Consider the following 18,619-nt stretch of genomic DNA (forward strand, 5'->3'; position numbering starts at 1 on the left):
TCTCCCTGAGGCACAGAGCTGCCTCAGGGAGATTGAAACGCTTTTTAAAGAAATTATTAAAAACATTAAAAGTTTAATGAAACATGTCCCCTTATGTGACTTGTGTCAATGAGATGGGACATGTTTTTATTTTCAAAATAAAGTTCTTATATAATCAGTATTAGCTTTAGGAACTTCATCCCACTTGTGGATGAGGTTTCCTAAAAAAAACGGAAAGGCTGATTGGCCTTTTCACCTGCCTGCCAACCGTTGGAGATAATTAGTACGTTAATGGCCTTAATAAGCCTTTCAATTATCGGTGGGCACACAGCCAACTCTGGCGCGCGCCCGCCGCACGAAATATCACGAGACAGCGCAATGACGTCAGGGCACACGCCCAACGTCATCGCGCGTCATATTACTTTCCTTGAGTCGGGCCCGCCCCCGCAGACTGAATGTAAAGTTCTGCCCAAGACATTTTGGGCTGTCTTGTTACCTCCTTTAGGGAAGGCCTGCTGAAGTGCCATAGGCACATAACTGGTTAGCGGCAGGCCTTGCCTGAAAACAAGGATCCTGGATGTGTAAGTCTCGACTGCTGAGAGCTGCCAACCAGTTGGAGGTTAGCAGCTCTATTGCATGGCAGCACCACTGGGGAGGTGGGGGCAGTGGCTGATGCCAGTAACACATCCACCCATGTCCTAGGATCGTTGCAAGGATCCCAGGCCACAGGTGGGTGATGGCAGGAGCGGGGTCAGGGGGTTTCAACAGCAAGGGCAGGATGTTGGCTCTCTGTGGGTCGCTCTTTGCCGATGCCCTTGATAGGCACTCAGTGCCTGAACTTTGTGGGCATTAATTGTCCACTTAAGGACTTCAATTAGTGATGGAGCAGGAAGGCTGTACAAGAGCTTTCCTACTATAGGCTTAATTGGGGTGGAGGTGGGAAAGACATGGGGTCCCCCACCTGCTACCTTCCTGCCTGAATAAATGCATCTCCAACGACCCCTGCCCGTCAGCAAACGTGCTACGGGGGAGAGGATTAAATTCCTTTGTACCCAATACACTGCCAGAGGTGCTATCTTTTGGGTAAGATGTTAACCTGAGATCCAGTTTGCCCTTTCAGATGGATGCACAAGATCCATGGCATTGTTTTGAAGAAGAGCAGGGGAGTTATCCCTGGTGTTCTGTCCAATATTTATCCCTCGATCAACATCGCAGAAACTGAACTGGCCATTCTCACATTGCTGTTTGTGGGAGGTAGTTGTGTGCAAATTGCGTGCTGCATTTCCTACATTACAACAGTGACTCCACTTCAAGAGTACCTCATTGGTCGTAAAGTGCTTGGAGACGTCCGGTGGTTGTGAAAAGCACTATATAAATGAAAGTCTTTGCTTTTCTCATCAAGCTGTCTTTCGTTGTAAAGTGTGACCCAGTACCTGTCTTGTACTTTGTGTGCCTGGGTCTGATGTGCTTGCTGTTCTGTCCTGTCTTTAACTGTCCTTTAATCCTTCCCTGATCCTCAGGAGTTCCCCGCTCTCTTCTCCCCTTTGCTTTGCATTGATGGGTGATGTAAATCTATGATCAGGGCTAAATAGATGTCCCCTGCCTTATGGGATTGGAGGATTCTGGCTTAAAATGGAAAACAACAGGAGCTCGCATTACTTAGTTTCTCAAGTGCCAGAACCTGCTCTATCCACAAGAGTCAACGAGAGCCAACAAAGATACTTTGGTAAATACCAGAAGAGCAATGCGAATCAGCAGCAAGGTTGTTGGCTCATAAAACAGATGGTTAGCAACTGTGCTCAGCATGCTCTAGTTTGTCTCTGGAATACAACTTATGGAATATTATAGTTCCGTTTAAATCATGAGTTCTTGTCCCTTCACATCCCTCTCTTTATGAGGCCACTGGGTTTTAGTTTCGCAGAAACCCAAGTTGAATTGTGGAATATGATTTCAATACATTAAAAATCATCAAATCCAGTGGAATACAGAATACTTTAATTTATTCATTTACCTTTCAAACAGCGACCTTTCAGTTATATTTGAGTTGTCAGCTTTATTGAAGTAGTCAGCTGGTTTTTTTTTTTGGACTGATTTTCTGAGTTTTGTAGCTTGACATGCACAATGCTAATTTGCCTGCCTGGCAAATAATTGTTTGCTCAAATGCTCTACTTCGTAGTGAGCAGTATAGTGAATTGTTTTCTACTTTCAATCCTCTTCCTGTTTTGCCCATGATTGGAATGACAGGATATGCGCAAATGGTCCAAAACATAAATGAGTCTTTATGGGGTCCAATGCATTACATTAGCCATAAACTCTGCGTTTGTCTCTCGTACGTAGCGGCAACTGTAGAAAAGATGAAGGCAAATAACTTTAAAGCTTCAGAGATCTCCAATAGAATATGCTTTGCTTTCAATCTTGGATTTGCTTTTGAATAAAAGTTTTAAGACAGCAGCAACATTTGCAATGACGTCTGAAGGGTTTAATATAGTTTTGCATTTTTTTTATTATTAGGTGCAGATAGCCACGATGTTACAAATAAAGGGCTTGCAGTCAGATCCTGGACAACTGGAGCGCTTGCAATCGATGCTTGCACAGAAGAACAATGAGATTCAAGCACTGGTGGTAAAACTGCGACGCCTAGAGAAAATGGAGGTAGTGCTATATGGTACTTAACAATTTGGGGTTTAGGCCTGGTCATTCACTACCTCCTGCTGCCCCTGTAAAAACAGTCAATAATCTGAGTTTTCAAATGGATATGGAAGGTGTTACTCAAATGATGAGGTGAAGTGTCAAAACTCATTCACCCTCCAACCTTGCTAATAACATAAGGGTGGCATTAGAAGGCCAATTGTAGTCAAATGTGTGCACTTCTCTTCAAGAAGTGTGTATTTTAAAAATCTGTTTCTTAATATTTTAAAAGATAACTTGTATTTAAAAACTTATTGTCAAGACCATTATGGGTGCAGAATATTTTTCTTGTTTTCTTTCCTCCAGTTGGGAAAATAAGCAGTTTGGTATGTTCCCCAGGTTTTGCCAAAGTAGCTCAGTACTTTTGCTTTGACTTGTTGGCCTTGATGGTCAGTTGAGACTTGGAATTTCTAGGTACACATTGCACAACATCTTTGTTAAAGGAAATAGATAATACAATGCTCTTCCCCCTACCCAATTTTATCTATAAGATGTACTTATTACCTGTACTTTATTTATATTTTTTAGATGAATTATGATGCTGGGGATAATCATAATGGAGTTGATGTTTCAGATTTTGGTGATGGACAATACTACGTTGAATTGCTTAAACTGCAAATAGACAATGCCAAGTACGTATCAGATTGTATTGTGAGAAATGATTTACAAGTTTTGTAGCCAAGAGAACAAGAAACTAATTTCATCGGGAACTAGCTTTAAGTTTGAGTTTTTGAGTATATTGAAGATTCCACTGGGATCAAGTAAAAGATAGATAAGATGCTTGCCCTGGCTGGTGAGTCTAAAGCCAGGGTACATAATCTCAGGATAAGGGGTAGGCCATTAAGATTAGGGTTAGGAGGAATTTCTTCACTGAGAGCAGTGAATCTTTGGAATTCTCTACTCCAGAGGGCTGTGGAAGCTCAATCATTGAGCATGTTCAAAACAGAAATTGATAGGTTTGTGGAGACTAATGACATCAAGGGATATGGAGATAATGTGGGAAAGTGGTTTGAGGTAGATGATCAGCCATGCTCTAATTGAATGGCAGAGCAGCTCAATGGACTGAATGGCCCACTCCCGTTCCTTTGTTTTACTGTAAGTAGATGTTTGTGGACCTTAGATTGCTCTGTTATGTTGTTAGTCAAGAGCCATAATCGAACATGCAGTTTATTCTACTCAAGTTTGATTACTTGGTAAATGTATAAAAGATCTCTGACACTGTCTGAAGGGAGGTTATGTGCATTTTGTTAATAAATGTCGCCTTTACCTGAGAGATATTTTGTGAGATGTGCTCCACATTTACATCAAATCTGGGGGTTTTTCCTCACTCTCCTGTTTTGTCATCACATATTCCCTCATAGGGATATAGTTATAGATATACATTGTACGCCTGCTGGTGGCTTACTCAAGTGGCCATTATTCATTTGTAAGCCTCAATAGTGAGTGTTAGCCAACTGTTTAACATTAGAGAACATCACAGCTGAGCCTGATCCCGTCCTCACTTGGAGATTGCATCGGTCCAGTTTTACTTTGCACTATTTCAGTAAGTTCCTGTTTGGAGATGCAAGTTGAACAACAAAGGAAGATTAATGGTAGATTACTTACCATAGTTACAGTCTGTCTGTCTTGTTCTTAAAATGTATGCAGAACCAACATAAAAGGCTGGCTTGCAGCCTGACAGTTGAATAGCAGTGTACTCATTTTCATTTAAATGTTTAATTGTATTTGAAAGAAGACTGTATCTACCACAGATAGTGGAACAGTTAACTCTTGTATGACTGGATGCGCCATTTTAAATATGTGTACCTATGTAAATGTCTCTACCTATGTATTTCCAACTACAACTTATTTCCTCTGCTATGTAGCATGTTTCTGGTGTAACTGTTGAGCTGTTAACTTGAATTCAATTGAATACTGACAGAATTGGTAGATTAGGAGTAAAAGTAACTTTTTAAAAGCCTTTTGAGGAATAAGTGCTGTAAAATATTCTCTTAACTAAATTAATACTACTCTACTATTTTTAAATATACATCATTGGTAAATGTGATTATAATGGAACTTTCCTTTTAAACTAGGAAAGAAAATAAGACCGTGAATGATGAGCTCTCTTTGCAACGCATGAAGGCTCTTGCAGAGAGTCAGCGTGTCTTAGAAGTCGAACGTAAATTTTATGCCAATGAGAGACAGCTGAAACAATATCAGAGTGAAAACATGAAACTTCGAATTAAACTGGATGAGTTGAGGCTTAAATATGAACCTGAAGGTACCTGTGTTAACTTATAAATTCATCTAAGTTTTGAAATCCCAGCAGCATTTGTTTATTCTAATTACCGGTATTTGTGTTGGGTTGTATGGAAGAAGGAGGAAAGGTACAGCTGATTTGTCATAAATTTCTTCAAGACTCTACAACTGATGGCAGGTCAATGTCTGTCAATGGGATGCTGTAGCCTTATTTAATTACTTAAAACTGACAAGTCAGTAAATTTTTGACTTTAGATCATCTGAACTGGATTGATGCCAACTTCTGAAAGTTTAGAAGTAGTAGTATCTTTGCTATTTATGTAACTGGCATTCTGCAGATAACAGTAAAACGTGTTTTATTGTGTAATGGAGAGGGCTTACCTTCCTTATTTAACACTTAACATCTTTGAGACTGGTACGTATTAAGATGACAAATAATCCTGGTTTATAACTTCTTAAATTTGATCTGTAAACCTTGAATGCAAATTAAAGATTTTGAGTTAAATGCAGCTTTTGTCTCCAGTAGGAGGTTCTGCAACATTTATTTATAAATGAGTCAATCCCCTGGAACCATTGTCTTTTAGAGGTTGAAGCATGTTTATACTTTGCAATCTCACCTTGTGCTTTCCATGCAAGATATCATTCAACTCTGTTCACATTAATAACTGGATGCTGACTCCTGCATTTGCGTCTACTGACCATTTGTGTGTGTGCATTTATCTCAAGGGTACAAAGTCAGTTGAAATTGTCAGCACTAAAGATTGATAGGTTTTTGCTAGCTAAGGGCAGTGCTTGCTGTAAAATCTCATTATAATGCACATCCTATTTTTTCGATGTGCGGTATCTCTTAATTTTTTACTTGGCTGCACATACACCATGTTTAGTCCGAAATAAGGCTTGCATGATACTTTCCAGGCTGCTGCTTGGCCATACAAGCCACAACATAGCAGAAACATTGGTCAGGAGTGCCAAGGGATATGGAGCAAAGCAGGAAAAAGGGGTTTGAGGTACAGAGCAAACATGATCTAATTGAATGGTGGAATAGGCTTGAAGGGTTGAATGGCTTGCTGCTCCTATATGATGATATGGTCCAAGGTGAGTAATGTTTACTAATTGAGAATCTTTCTTGGGGAAAAAAAAATACATATTTTTCATTTAAATGTAAAAATCTAAATGAAGGAGAATGATAAATAATCTAATTAGGGCTGTTTTAACTTAACTGTTCAATTCTCATTCCTACCCTCGGCTCTGTTCAACCAGGCATGGATTTTTTTGCTTAAGTTGGCCATACGATACAAGTTCTTTATGTCAGCTTTTTACTGCTACCACTTTCAAAAGAAGTGGAATTTAAAGTAGTGTGCATATGTACATGGGGGTGGGGTAGGGCTGTCTGTCATACTCCCAAGGTCTGTATAGTGCCAAACTGGGGGAAGTCACTGACCCAGTGAAGATTTTTCTCCATTTACATGACCTATTCATTTCTATATGGAGGTTGATCTACCTTACATTCCGTACAAGTTCAGCAGGTAATAGGGAAGGCAAATGGAATGTTGGCCTTTATTTCAAAGGGAATGGAGTATAAAAATAGAGAAGTCTTGCTAAAACTATACAAGGCACTAGTTAGACCACACCTAGAACACTGCAAACAATTTTGGTCCCCTTACCTAAGGAAAGATATATTGGTAAAAGCAAAAAACTGCGGATGCTGGAAATCCAAAACAAAAACAGAAATACCTGGAAAAACTCAGCAGGTCTGGAAGCATCGGCGGAGGAGAGCACAGTTGACGTTTCATTGGCGGCAGTCCAGAGAAAGTTCATCTAGGTTGATCCCGGGTATGGAGGGATTTTCTCATGAGAAGAGGTTGAGTAGGTTGGGCCTGTGCTTATTGGAATTTATAAGAATGAGAGGTGACCTTATTGAAACATAAGCTTCTTAGGGGGCTTGACAGGATAGATGCTGAGAGATAAAAACAAAAAACTACTGCGGATGCTGGAAATCCAAAACAAAAACAAAATTACCTGGAAAAACTCAGCAAGTCTGGCAGCATCGGCGGAGAAGAAAAGAGTTAACTCTTTTCTTCTCTGCCGGTGCTGCTAGACCTGCTGAGTTTTTCCAAGTAATTTTGTTTTTGTTTTGGATTTCCAGCATCCGCAGTAGGCAGGGTGTCATGAGGACTCGAAACGTTAACTCTTATCCGCCGATGCTGCCAGACCTGCTGAGTTTTTCCAGGTATTTTTGTTTTAGATGCTGAGAGGTTGTTTCCCCTTGTGGGAGAGTCTAGGACCAGAGGACATAATCTCAGAGTAAGGGGCTGACTATTTAAAACAGAGATGAGGAGGAATTTCTTCTCTGAGGTAGTCAATCTGTGGAATTCTTTACTGTAGAGGCTGGGTCATTAAGTATATTCAAGGCTGAGATAGACAGGTTTTTAATCAGTAAGGGAATCAAGGGTTATGGGGAAAAGGCAGGAAAGTGGAGTTGAGGATTATCAGATCAGCCATGATCTCATTGAATGATGGTGCAGACTCGATGGGCCGAAATGGCCTACTTCTGCTTCTACATCTTGCGTTCAAATAGCCCAACCTCGGCTATCTTGCCTGGGGCAGTGTAGCAATAACCACAGAGTTATTACATGAATATAAAAGTGCTTGTGCTTGACTTTAATATTGTGGCTCGTAAACCTTAAATTCCAGAAGTTAAGAGTCGGCCACAGAACCGCAGGAAAGAGAAAATTCCATTTGAAGTACTCGAAGAAGCTCAGCTGGCATCCAGCAAGACTCCTGTTGTTGAAGCTACTCTCTCATCTGATAAAACAGCTGACACCAGAAGTGGACAGACTGATGTGCTATGTAATGAGATTTTGGCTCCAAGCTCTGAACCAGTCATTCAAACAGTGCCAGCCTCTGCCATTGACAAACAAATTACAGAACTGGAACCTGCCTGTAAACAGCTACCTTCTAAAGAAGGCAAGCGGGTGCGGATGTTGCAAGAAGCAAATGATGTACAAGTTCTGTCTGAACGGAGCAACAATGAAGTCCCTAGGCCATCGCCCTCCCCAAGGTCAGTGCCTCGTTTTCAGCTTTTGCCCAGCATTCTTCACTGGCCTGTTGCACTCCTCATTTACGGCATGAACTATGCTCTGTGCTTTGTCCTTGGTTTCTTTGGTTTAATTTTCACCATCTTCCCTGTGTTACCAAAGTTTGGACTCTCAAAATTGTATAACAAGATTAGAGTTCTTTTAATGAAGAGACAGACCTAGTTAGTGTGTTGTTTTCTTAAAATCCTATCTTGCCTTGATGCAAACCCGCAGTACCATCAGTTTTAGAATGCAAGCTGTTTGGCCAACATGGTTCAGAACATGCATTTATTTTGTTGGCTATAACTTCAAAAACAAATGCTGCAAATGCAAACTAATTTTATTTTCCATTCCATTTCCCCCTCTGTGCTTAGCTTTTTTTTTGTATTTAAAAGTGCTTGAAATGCTGTAAGTGTGTAAAGAATTGGACTGAAATCAGTGTCATACATAAATGTCAACATATGCCTAATTCATTTACCTATCTTTGTCTCAATTCACAAATTCTGTTCTAATTTGGAACACTGCACTTCCCCAGCTCTCTATGTTAAAAGTTGCAGTCAACATTTGGTTAGCACTGATCAATTCCATTTTGGCTTATCTTTCAATTTTACATTCTCCCTTCCCTGAGATCTAACTTGCTCGTTCAATTGCTGCCAAAACAGCCGGATGATCTGTTCGTCTTTTGCCAATACAGTTCTCGATCGAACCAATAGGTGTGATATTATAACACCACTTGACACCCTGGTGTAGTCAGGAGCTCACAGGAAGAAAGCTGTACTGCAGGAGTCTGTTTAGTGCACTGATACGTCCTCTTATTCCATCACATTTTCTTATTTAAGGATCCTGCACTCCACAATTTGGGGGCCATGTATCATTCAAGTGGCAAATATATTTGCATAATTTAAAATAAGCAACTTCAAATTACCTGATAATTTGAATTGTTGGAGCACTTAATGTTTAAATTGCTTAATTCAAATTGCTGGGAAATTTGATTTTTTTTGCACAATATAAAAGGAACTTTGAATTGTCAAGGATAGACTAGCTTTGCATGCAGTCGATATCAGCTTGTCTATAATTAGACCACTAATAGACAAACAAAATCATTGCATTGTGCACAATTTCATTACTTTGATAGCAGAAATATTAGAATGAGCACTTTGAATGTATTCTTACAATGGAAAACTTTCTGAAAACTTTTTTTTTGTCCTTTTTGTGTCTTTTCTTCTACCTTAAACAACTTTAGATCGGTGCTGTCTCCAACGGGCTAAACTGGCACTTCAAATATAGGTCATCTGATAAGAGACTGCTTCCACAATAACATTTTTGCTCAATCACTAAAATACTATGTGTGAACTGCTAGAAATTCTGTATGTAACCTGATGTTTCTGGTCTGTACTAGGACTGCAATTCTCAAGAGTTCTGAAGGGTCTCGTTGTCCCCTGCACCCCTCTTTTTTTCTGATCCTCTTGGCCTGCTCCCTACCCCTTCCCCTTGCTCCAGCCCCACTCTTTTTTTCCCCCTCATCCTCTCAACTTTTCCCAGAGATCTAAATTCTTTGTCTTTTTTTTTATCTTATCCTCTACTGTGCTAAGAAGTTGCACGCAACTAGGAATGGACAATAAATGCAACATTGCCGACTTCCTGAGAACAGTATTGATTCTCTTCCGTTCGAATATTTTGTAGCATTTTCATGCTGTAGAGTGCATAAAACTGCACTGGAAAAATTCTTCCTGTAAACTAGCAATACTCTTCTTCCACTGCCTTGCTGCTGTGAGCAGCTTCTTAGCAGAAACAGTCCCAAATGGGTTATGTTATCCAGAATTGAGTTGCAAAGATATGGTCCTCTGAAATTATTCAACGTACTTGATCTGTTTTTGTCGTATTTCCACTGAAGCGGTCAATATTTTATACCCTAGTACTCTGGATTATATGCATTTTATAACTTCAACCCTTCCCTGAGAATAGACTTTGGGGGTGGGGGGGGGTGGCGGGTGTGCGGTATTGCTTCCACTTATGTATTTTAAGTTTGTAAAGCATTACGCAGACTGAAGATCTCCAAAAGAAGCAAGTAACAATGTTTCCTTTTTTATATCATGAACACAAATTTACAACCACAAATTCCAGTATTTCCAAGGTACCTATTCTCTCAAAGCCTTTTGCTTTCATGAAAAAAATTGACCATTCAACAGCTCCACACCTCCAGAAAATTTAGATTTTGTTTTTGCCAATATAACTTTAAATGCTTGTTCAGCACTCAGTGCTGAATAAAAATACTGAGAGTTATGTATTTCAAAGGAAAATTGTCTGTGCAGTAGCACCACCTCTTGGACAAAGAATGCATTTCTACTGGTTATGTAGGGTTAGGCAGATTTTCTCTCCAGAAAAATTTGAGATGCATTTTAACATTTAAAGACATATTTATTGCAATTTATTTGGGTGAACTGAGGTGTTTGAGTCTGATGGCCATAATGGGAATCAATTGGGATTTAGTCTTTTAGTGACCCTTTGGAATAAGCTGTGATATAATAAAGAAATGTAAAATGTTTTGAATGGCATGCTTAAATATTAAGTCAAAGTGTCCCATAAAGGATATGACCAATCTTGCCAACAGTACGTTGGAACCAATCGCTAGAAGCCACCTGATTGTCTTTCTAATTCTGAGAGTGAATTATTCCTATTAGACTTGAACAAAGTTATGGAAGCACTGACTTTTCTAACTAAAGTACAAATATTGTATATAGCTCTTGTAATTGGCCAGATATAAAATACTTGCCTTTCCCACTCCTATTATGATCTTGATTCACTGTTGTGGTATCCTATAGTTTATGCTATAACATTTAGTTTTTTCTTTGTATGATGGGCAACTATATTAAAATAACTCTGCATAAGAAACCTTCACTGCCCTGTATTAGGCATGTAGTCTAATGCATTTGGTGATACAAATATTTCAGCTGTATTTTTTCCCCTCTTCTCTGCTGGATTCGAGTTGAAGGTCCAATTTTAACACTGATTTGGAAAGAGATTTCTCACAGCTCCCAACCTTGCGTTAGCCCTCCAGGGACATGGGCATGATCTGCATAGTGGGTGAAGCAACTTTTGCTGAGCAAGATTACATGCAATGTTATTGCCAATAGGCAAGTTTGAAAGCTAGCTAGCATTCCCTGAACATTAACAAGTTATGTATTTTAAATCTTGCATAATTGCACCTTTTTACGTACAATATATGCATAAACGTTACCATGAATTTTGGATTTTTATTTTTGGCATTAAATGTACCTGTGTAAACACTTTATAATAGCATAACCCTATGTCAACAGTTGCCTAACGTTTCTTGTTGGTGAACCAGTCAGAACATTAAAAAAATGCTACTTAAAATTCACATTTGCCAATTGCTTTTCTCAGTCACTGAAATTCCTAATATCCAAAATACAGTTTTTATTTTTTGTGTTTTGCACAGTAATATGACTAAATGAATTAATTTAAATCTTAATAACTTTATGAAGATAAAGACTTTTTCCCAAATGCTTCTGTTTTTCCCAAAAGCCTGAGCTTGGAATTGAAATTTTGCCTCGTTCTCTTAACTGAAGGGCATGTTGTTTGTAAAATTTCCCAAATACAGAATGAATATGTAAGCTAATGAGACAATAGAATTATTCTCAAAAGAAATATTTTGATGTTTTTCAAAATAGTTTAAAGGAGAACTAAAAGATACATTTGAATAACTTTCTTGAGGTAAAATTTATGCTTTTTGTTTTCAGTGTCTGCTTGTGTGAAAGACTGGCCGATTTCACATTTGGTAGCTTTGACTGCAATTCAGATCAGAAATGTTATATAAACTTCAAAAAGCTTATTAAGCTGGGAGATAATGATGTTTCTCATTGAGCCTTTTTTTAATAAAACAAGTTAGTTACATCTTGAAAGCAAACATAGCCTTTAATCATCAAGCGTTTTGTGAGAAAATGCAAACATTCTAACTGCCTGTTCTTTCCTCTCACATACGAAAGTGTTGCACTTTCTGTAAATAATCTCAAAACACCAATAATGATGATTTGTACATATCTCGAAATGCAACAGACCAGTGCAGCTGGACCTGGGAAGTTTCTGCTACAACCCTTCCCCCTCCTGGTTTATAGAGATGCAGGATGTACTAGTTAGTTAAAACTCTCATTCCCTTCCACAGTTCTAACAGACCAAAAGATACTCTTAAACAATAACAGAAAAATTCTGGAAAAACTCAGCAGGTCTAACAGCATCTTGGAGAGAAAAAAAAGAGTTAATGCTTTGAGTCCGTATGACTCTTCTTCAGTTCTAAAATATACTCTTCATGCCATCAAGAACTAGCAGTCAAAGCTCAAGACTATCCCCAGTGCTACTAAACTGCAGGTCCACCCCCCAGTGCAGCTGAATACCACTTCCCCCTACCCAATACTGCTAAATACCGTTTTTCTATGATCAACTACAACCTTTTGTATACTAATGTCATGTTACTTCAGTTTTGAAACAGGTAAAGGATTGAAGCAATATTAGAATGAATATTTTACAATCATTGTAAATCCGTGGGCCCCATGTTATCCTCTCCATGGCATGAACGTCTCCAATTGTTATAGAAACATATCCTCTGACTTGCCCTGAGCACCACGGGAGATTTGTTAGTGTTGTATAACCAGAAAGACAATCTTAAGGATTTCCACTTTTTTGTGGAAGATTTGTAATATTGGGAACATTGACAGTAAGGATGAAGGGCATAATATTAGAGCTAGAGGAGGAGGGAAATGATGAGAAAACCCAGGGAGGGAGGATTATTTGGGGATGAGAGACAGCCAAAGGGCATAGGGAATATCCGTTGAATGAAATGCAGACACCCTAGAAAAGAAGCAAATAGAAGTGAGGTGAAGAGTGAGAAAGTCAAGTTAAGAAATGGAGTGTGGTATGGCAAGGAGAGAAAACTGAGAAAGCTAAGGAAGGCAACTATGGGACTGATAGAGCAGTTAATGGATTGCAAAGAAGCAAGTGAAACAGAGATGGTGAAGGAACAGAAAGGCAAAGGACAGTGTATGTGTTGAATGGTTTGTGTCGAGAGCAAGAAAGCCCGGTCTGTGAAGAATTTTAAAGTGAATACATTAAACTTGGGTCTTTTTTTCCCCTTCATCCATATTGGTGGGGCATAAGAAATAAATATTGAAGTTTTAATTACATTGTTGAGGATTGTAAAGTCACTCATGTACCAAGGGTTGGCCTTCTAAAATTAAGGTTGGTTGGGGCAGAGCACAAATGTTATGCTGCATTGATGTGAAAGGTGCAAAGTGATATTTGTACGGTACTTTCTCATGTCAAAACAATTAGTGATTCATAGAATGACTTCTATAACTGCACTAACTATTATTGTTGAAATTTCAGCAAAAATCAAGGTATTGACCCACTGTGCCTAATCTAGTAGCAGCTCCTTAATGGAGAGATCTACTCTAATCACGCTTTTTTCCGTCAGTATTTTTTCCTTCAAATGTTTATATAATTCTTTCCAATATGTAGGCACTAATGACTCTTACCTAACTGAACATTAAAATGCACCATACAAATCTACTGCAAAGCCCATTGGCAACCCAGTAATGCATTAAAATAAAATAGTGTGAATTCTTAATAAATTTGCATTAGATGAAATCCTTTCATTCCAATAACTTTTGAAGCAGCTGTTATTCCTGATATCTATGGACTGAACCTCCCATTCTGACTATCATCTTAACACTTAAAGGATCTGGCATTAACGTTGCACCATATATGCTTATTTTCTAGGATGCAGTTAGATATGCTTTTACCACTCTCTTCCAGTTAATGTCCTTGTAATATTCGTAACATACTGAGTCATTGTAGTTTTTGCTGTAATTGATTTGACTTCCTATTATGGTCAGACCACAAACACATGAATTCCCTCACTGGTTATGAATGGGTGAAAAATTTAGCTACAACTTTCTTGTGTTGTATTAAATGTGATTTAGAATGCTCATTTTGTACTCTGGCACTGGGGATTATAATAAAAGGGGAATTGGCTATATACTTGAGGGAAAAAATTGAGGGGCAGTGGGGAGGGAAAAAAGTGGGAGAATGGAAGCAATTCGATATCTCTTTCAAAGAACCAGTACAGACACAATGGGCCAAGTGGCTTCCTTCTATGCTACTGGTTTCTGCAATTCTAATTATTTCCTCCCCAAGTCTCTGATTAACTAGACTCAGAACTAGAGTGTAGATATTACTACAGATTTCGGCATGGCTGCTTCCCCTAGTTTTGTCAGCAGTGATCCAAGAAGGTAGATAAATTTTTGGGTGATTATAACTAGGTTTGTAAACTATATTCCCAAGTGCAAATGCCAGCTGGAGCTAAGGTTTCCAGATGTGCATACAGGTTCAGCCACGACTGTTTATGGTTTAATAGGCGTTGCACGAAGGCATGACACTGGTATAGTTCAATTCTTGTTAATATTAACCCTCTGAGTGCTAAGTGGACCTTTTATTCTTTATGATTGCCATAGCAGGGTGTGTCCAGAGCAACAGCAAGCTTAAGATTCAAAAAATACATTCATAAATAATACCATTTTACGTTTAAAATTCCATGTTAGTACTCAAAGGATTAATTAGTCAACGTGACATAAAATGGTTTTATTATTGGTTTGAGAGAGATTTTTTTAATTTATACACTAAAACCTATGCTCTTTAATTGTAAGCTCTTTATTTGTGAACTTTTAAGAACTTGAGTCATTTTAGATATATTTTTGAAGGAATTTGATTTGTAGACTGCTGTAATTTCATGAAAAAAATCTCCTCTGCTTGAAAGACAAGATTATTTAGTTGTACGGTGCATGATTTCAAGAAGCTGGGACACCCAATTGAGCAACTGGTAAGCCCTTCAGAATTGCAGTAGTGGATACCCACATGCATGTGTGTGTCAGAGAGCGATCAATTTTCAAAAAGATCTACAGTGGGGCTGTCATTTGATGACCTGGTTGAAAAGCTGAACTTGTTTGTGGGGAAATAAAGTTCCTTTTGCTATTTTTTTTTAAATCGCATTCTGGTCTTTGGAAGTCCTAATGCCCTGTGATGAATTATGGCTCGTGTAATGGATATTGCAGCATTAAAGTTGGTTCATGCATCTATGCGAAAGCAGTCACACAAATAGTGTATTGTCTGCATGCTTGTATTGCTACTTTATTCTACTCTTCCCTTTTTTTTAAATCTTGAGGGCTTTTTTCTTTGTTGCAGAAAAATTATTGAACTGGTGTGTTTGGCCCGGTACCCATGGGTATATATGATACGTTATTGCACTCGTAACTTTTTTTTTGCCAATGATTTAATCTGAGTCCTTACTATATAAGGTTATATTTTGTATCAAATTTTATCTTTTGCTTATATTGATTGTTAAACCAGAGAAGGAGGGGAAACATTTTATTTCCCACTGAAATCCTACAATGTATTTCCAAGGTTGGGCCCATTATACACTATAGAAAAGATTTTGAGGCAATAGAAGGGGTAAGAGCATTCTGGTGAAACTGCAATCAGGCATGAGAATAAAGTCTTTAAAAATGGGGCTGTTTTGATTAGAGCAGAGAATATTATGGGGTGATTTGAAAAAAATGTTTAAAACTATGTGGTGGGATTTAATGGATAGAATTGTTTCCAGCAATTTGAGGGGCCTACAGCAAAGGGACATGGAATAAACTCACATGCAAGAGATTTCACGCAGCAAGCAGGAAAATCCTATTTCTATGTAAAGCGTTAAGAGGCAGTAGAAAACACTACTGAATCTCATCATTGAAGCGGGAACCATGTCGACATTTAAGAGCAGGTTAGATAGGCTGATGGGAAATGGGTTAAAAGGATATGGGACCATCCAAATGAGAGTAGGATTATTGCTTGTGTAGAGGATAACCACCAACCTGGATTGGTCAGCCTGTTTTGTGTTCTAATTTCTGTGTGATTTAGCTCTGTCTGTTTAGTGCTTGGATTATAGGGCTAGGTTGAATGCCAGGTCATCTTCCAGTTCAGGTTACCTTCCAGTTCATAGTTAAATTATGAAATTACAGCAGACCTATGAAATGGTATTGTTTTTCTAAATCACTGTACTGTCATTAACTGTATAATTAATTTCTATAAAAATTGTCTTTAATTGCTTTTGTATACAGGCTTGGAGATTTATCCAGTGTTTTCTCTAACTTGTTTTTAGAAATTTATATCACCTAATCTAAAAACATTCAAACATTTCCAAAAGTTGTGGAATGCGACCTCTAGTGTTGGATATAACGTGTTGCTATTAGTTGCTTCTGAATTGGTGCTGGATAAATCTCTGATTTTTGCCACCTGTTTCATGTTTGAACCGTTAATTCGGAAGATTATTTGAATACTCTGCCTGTAGGATATCCAGGGCTGATGTGAAGCTAGAAAAGCCAGATGAGGAAGAAGTGGATGAAGAAACAAAAGAGCTGAAACTGAAGAATCAAGTTAAACGGCCAAAGTTGCACCCAGTCATCCATGTGTCATCTCAGCCCACTGTTGAATCTCAGTGTGCCCAACAGTAAACAGAATGTATACAGATATTTTACTAGTGTTGAAGACATAAGTGCCCCTTTCAATTTTTTTTAATCTGGGGGCATATGTGAGTACCTGTACATGTACAATATTGCAAGCTGTCACTTGGGGACTTGCAAGACATTTGTAGTATCAGGCGCTCTTAATTAAACTTTAATGTGCATCTCTGAATTATGTGGTATTGTAAGTGGTAGATGCCAGTATGGCACATTTGTCTTTGGCAGTGCATTGAATCTTGTGTTCAACAGATGCCTTTCTGCAAATGGGAGCTTGCATTTAACCTCCTGTGACTGAAGAAATGGAGTGGGAGTGGAGAGAAGGATGAAATGGGGGAACAAAAATACTGCTTAAAAAAAATTCTTGCCAGGCATTAGTAGTTTTGAAAAGCAACTTCAAAAATGCTAATTCCCATTAAACTAATACAGGCCTTCTAGAATTTGGGAGCCCTAATTCTTGTGGCTCTTTTTTTCTTAGCTTGTTTGGAGTTGTTAATCTCTAACATCAAATTTGATGAGACGTACTTGTGCCTCTGCTTTTCTAAATATTGCTCAACTTCAGTCCATGGCTCTCCTCCACCCCCCCACCCTCTCTCTCTCTCTCTCTCTATCTCTCATCCTCTGGCCCTGAAGTCGGAAAATGTGCCACTGATCTATAACTATCGTTCTCAATCAAGAAACTGTTAAAAGTGAGTCACTTGGTAGGATTTGCTGGTTTTCATGAGATTTTTCTGCTTTTTTTTTACACATATGAAATTCTCATCTGTTGGATTCATTGCACTGGAAGTTATGATATGGTGAAAGGGTATACAGGTATCCTTTTTCTAGAACTGTATGTGCTGCTGTTGGACATCAGGAAGCACAAACAATTGTAGCTTAGGCTACTATGTTGTGTCTGGCACAGTCATTGGAAACCCTTGAAAGACATTCACTTTAAATCTCTTCAAATTACCCCAATTTATTTAATAAATTGCTCAATGTAATTACGCAATGCGGTGACTCTTTGTTTGGGGGTGGGTGGGAGGGTCCAAACATTTATGTCATTCCACCCCTCCTCCCACAACAGCAAAACTATAAATATTCTTAGAATACCATGAGAGACTGTGCAAAGATTCAGTATCATTTTTTTCATTTGAGAAAACTGGGCAAGTTAGGCTTGCCCCGAGAAATTTATGGTGGCATGGCTCAAATATTGTTTAAACCTAGACCTGGGAATTGATATCTGCCTACCTATCTTGCTGATCTGATCAGACAGCTCTGATGGGGTGTAGAGGAGAGTATTGGTATCCTATTCAGTATCCTGTTCTTGGAAGCTTTATTAGGAACTATTATAGTGTGCCTAGATTGAACGTGCAATACAGTCAAAAAGTATTGTGATCATTGTGTTATAATACGATCTACACATTTATGTTTTTTAGTACTGTTGCGCTTCATAAAGGAATGTTATAATCCTTTGAATATTATCCAATACTAGTCTGAGCAAGTAACAAATGCAAGCTTATGAGTGGGACTAGAACATAATCTTGGTTATTTAACACAAACAAAAACCAACTTTAGCTTTGCTACAAACAGTTTGGCTTCCATTAGAAAAAAGTAAACTAAAATTTGTAACCATTTGTTTGCCCTCTAATTATTCAGTCCCTCAAAGTGTATGAATTTTTATCTTTACTCCAATTTCTGGTTCCCATTTTGTCTAATTTTGTCATTCGAGATTTGTATATTGGTAGCTTGTCCATGTATTTTAATCAACATAAAAATTGAAATAAAATTTGAATTTGTATCCCATTTTATTCTTTTTTTTTTATTTTGAGGATGGTGGTTAACATTCTTTCTTTCTATTCAACAACATTGAGAGAAATACAGTTTTGTTTTGGGGCCGTTCGTATTACTTTTGTACCAGATGCATTTATGACTTGTGTGGGCCACACTTTTCAGTTGTTCCTGGTTATATGTACATGTGGTACAAAAAGAAGTTCATTTTAGGTCAATTATAGATTATTGGGGCCTTGAATGTGGAGTTAAGGCCACTATTGGATCAGCCATGATCTTACTGAATGGCGGAGC

The 18,619-nt window shown here is 38.4% G+C and overlaps 1 protein-coding gene and 1 long non-coding RNA gene across 3 annotated transcripts in view; both read left to right on the plus strand.

The window, feature by feature from the left end:
• spdl1 (spindle apparatus coiled-coil protein 1) overlaps window positions 1–16,908 on the plus strand; it is a 45,000-nt gene extending 28,092 nt beyond the window's left edge. Inside the window, exons 8-12 of one of the 2 annotated variants that reach the window (XM_078543222.1) lie at window positions 2,491–2,631; window positions 3,196–3,299; window positions 4,743–4,930; window positions 7,603–7,969; window positions 16,387–16,908. In XM_078543222.1, the coding sequence (XP_078399348.1) occupies window positions 2,491–2,631; window positions 3,196–3,299; window positions 4,743–4,930; window positions 7,603–7,969; window positions 16,387–16,549 (963 nt within the window). In that variant the 3' untranslated portion in view covers window positions 16,550–16,908. Of the gene's footprint in view, window positions 1–2,490; window positions 2,632–3,195; window positions 3,300–4,742; window positions 4,931–7,602; window positions 7,970–9,228; window positions 11,357–16,386 lie in introns of those variants that run through there. The other variant, XM_078543223.1, reaches the window with a different exon arrangement.
• Window positions 16,909–17,171: 263 nt separating this feature from the next.
• LOC144681553 (uncharacterized) lies at window positions 17,172–18,340 on the plus strand. The gene is made up of 2 exons (XR_013576797.1): window positions 17,172–17,977; window positions 18,036–18,340. It is a non-coding gene; the product is annotated as an uncharacterized LOC144681553 (long non-coding RNA).
• Window positions 18,341–18,619: the final 279 nt, after the last annotated feature.

Source organism: Cetorhinus maximus, chromosome 6 (genome assembly GCF_964194155.1).
Source record: "Cetorhinus maximus chromosome 6, sCetMax3.hap1.1, whole genome shotgun sequence".
Taxonomy (NCBI): Eukaryota; Metazoa; Chordata; class Chondrichthyes; order Lamniformes; family Cetorhinidae; genus Cetorhinus; species Cetorhinus maximus.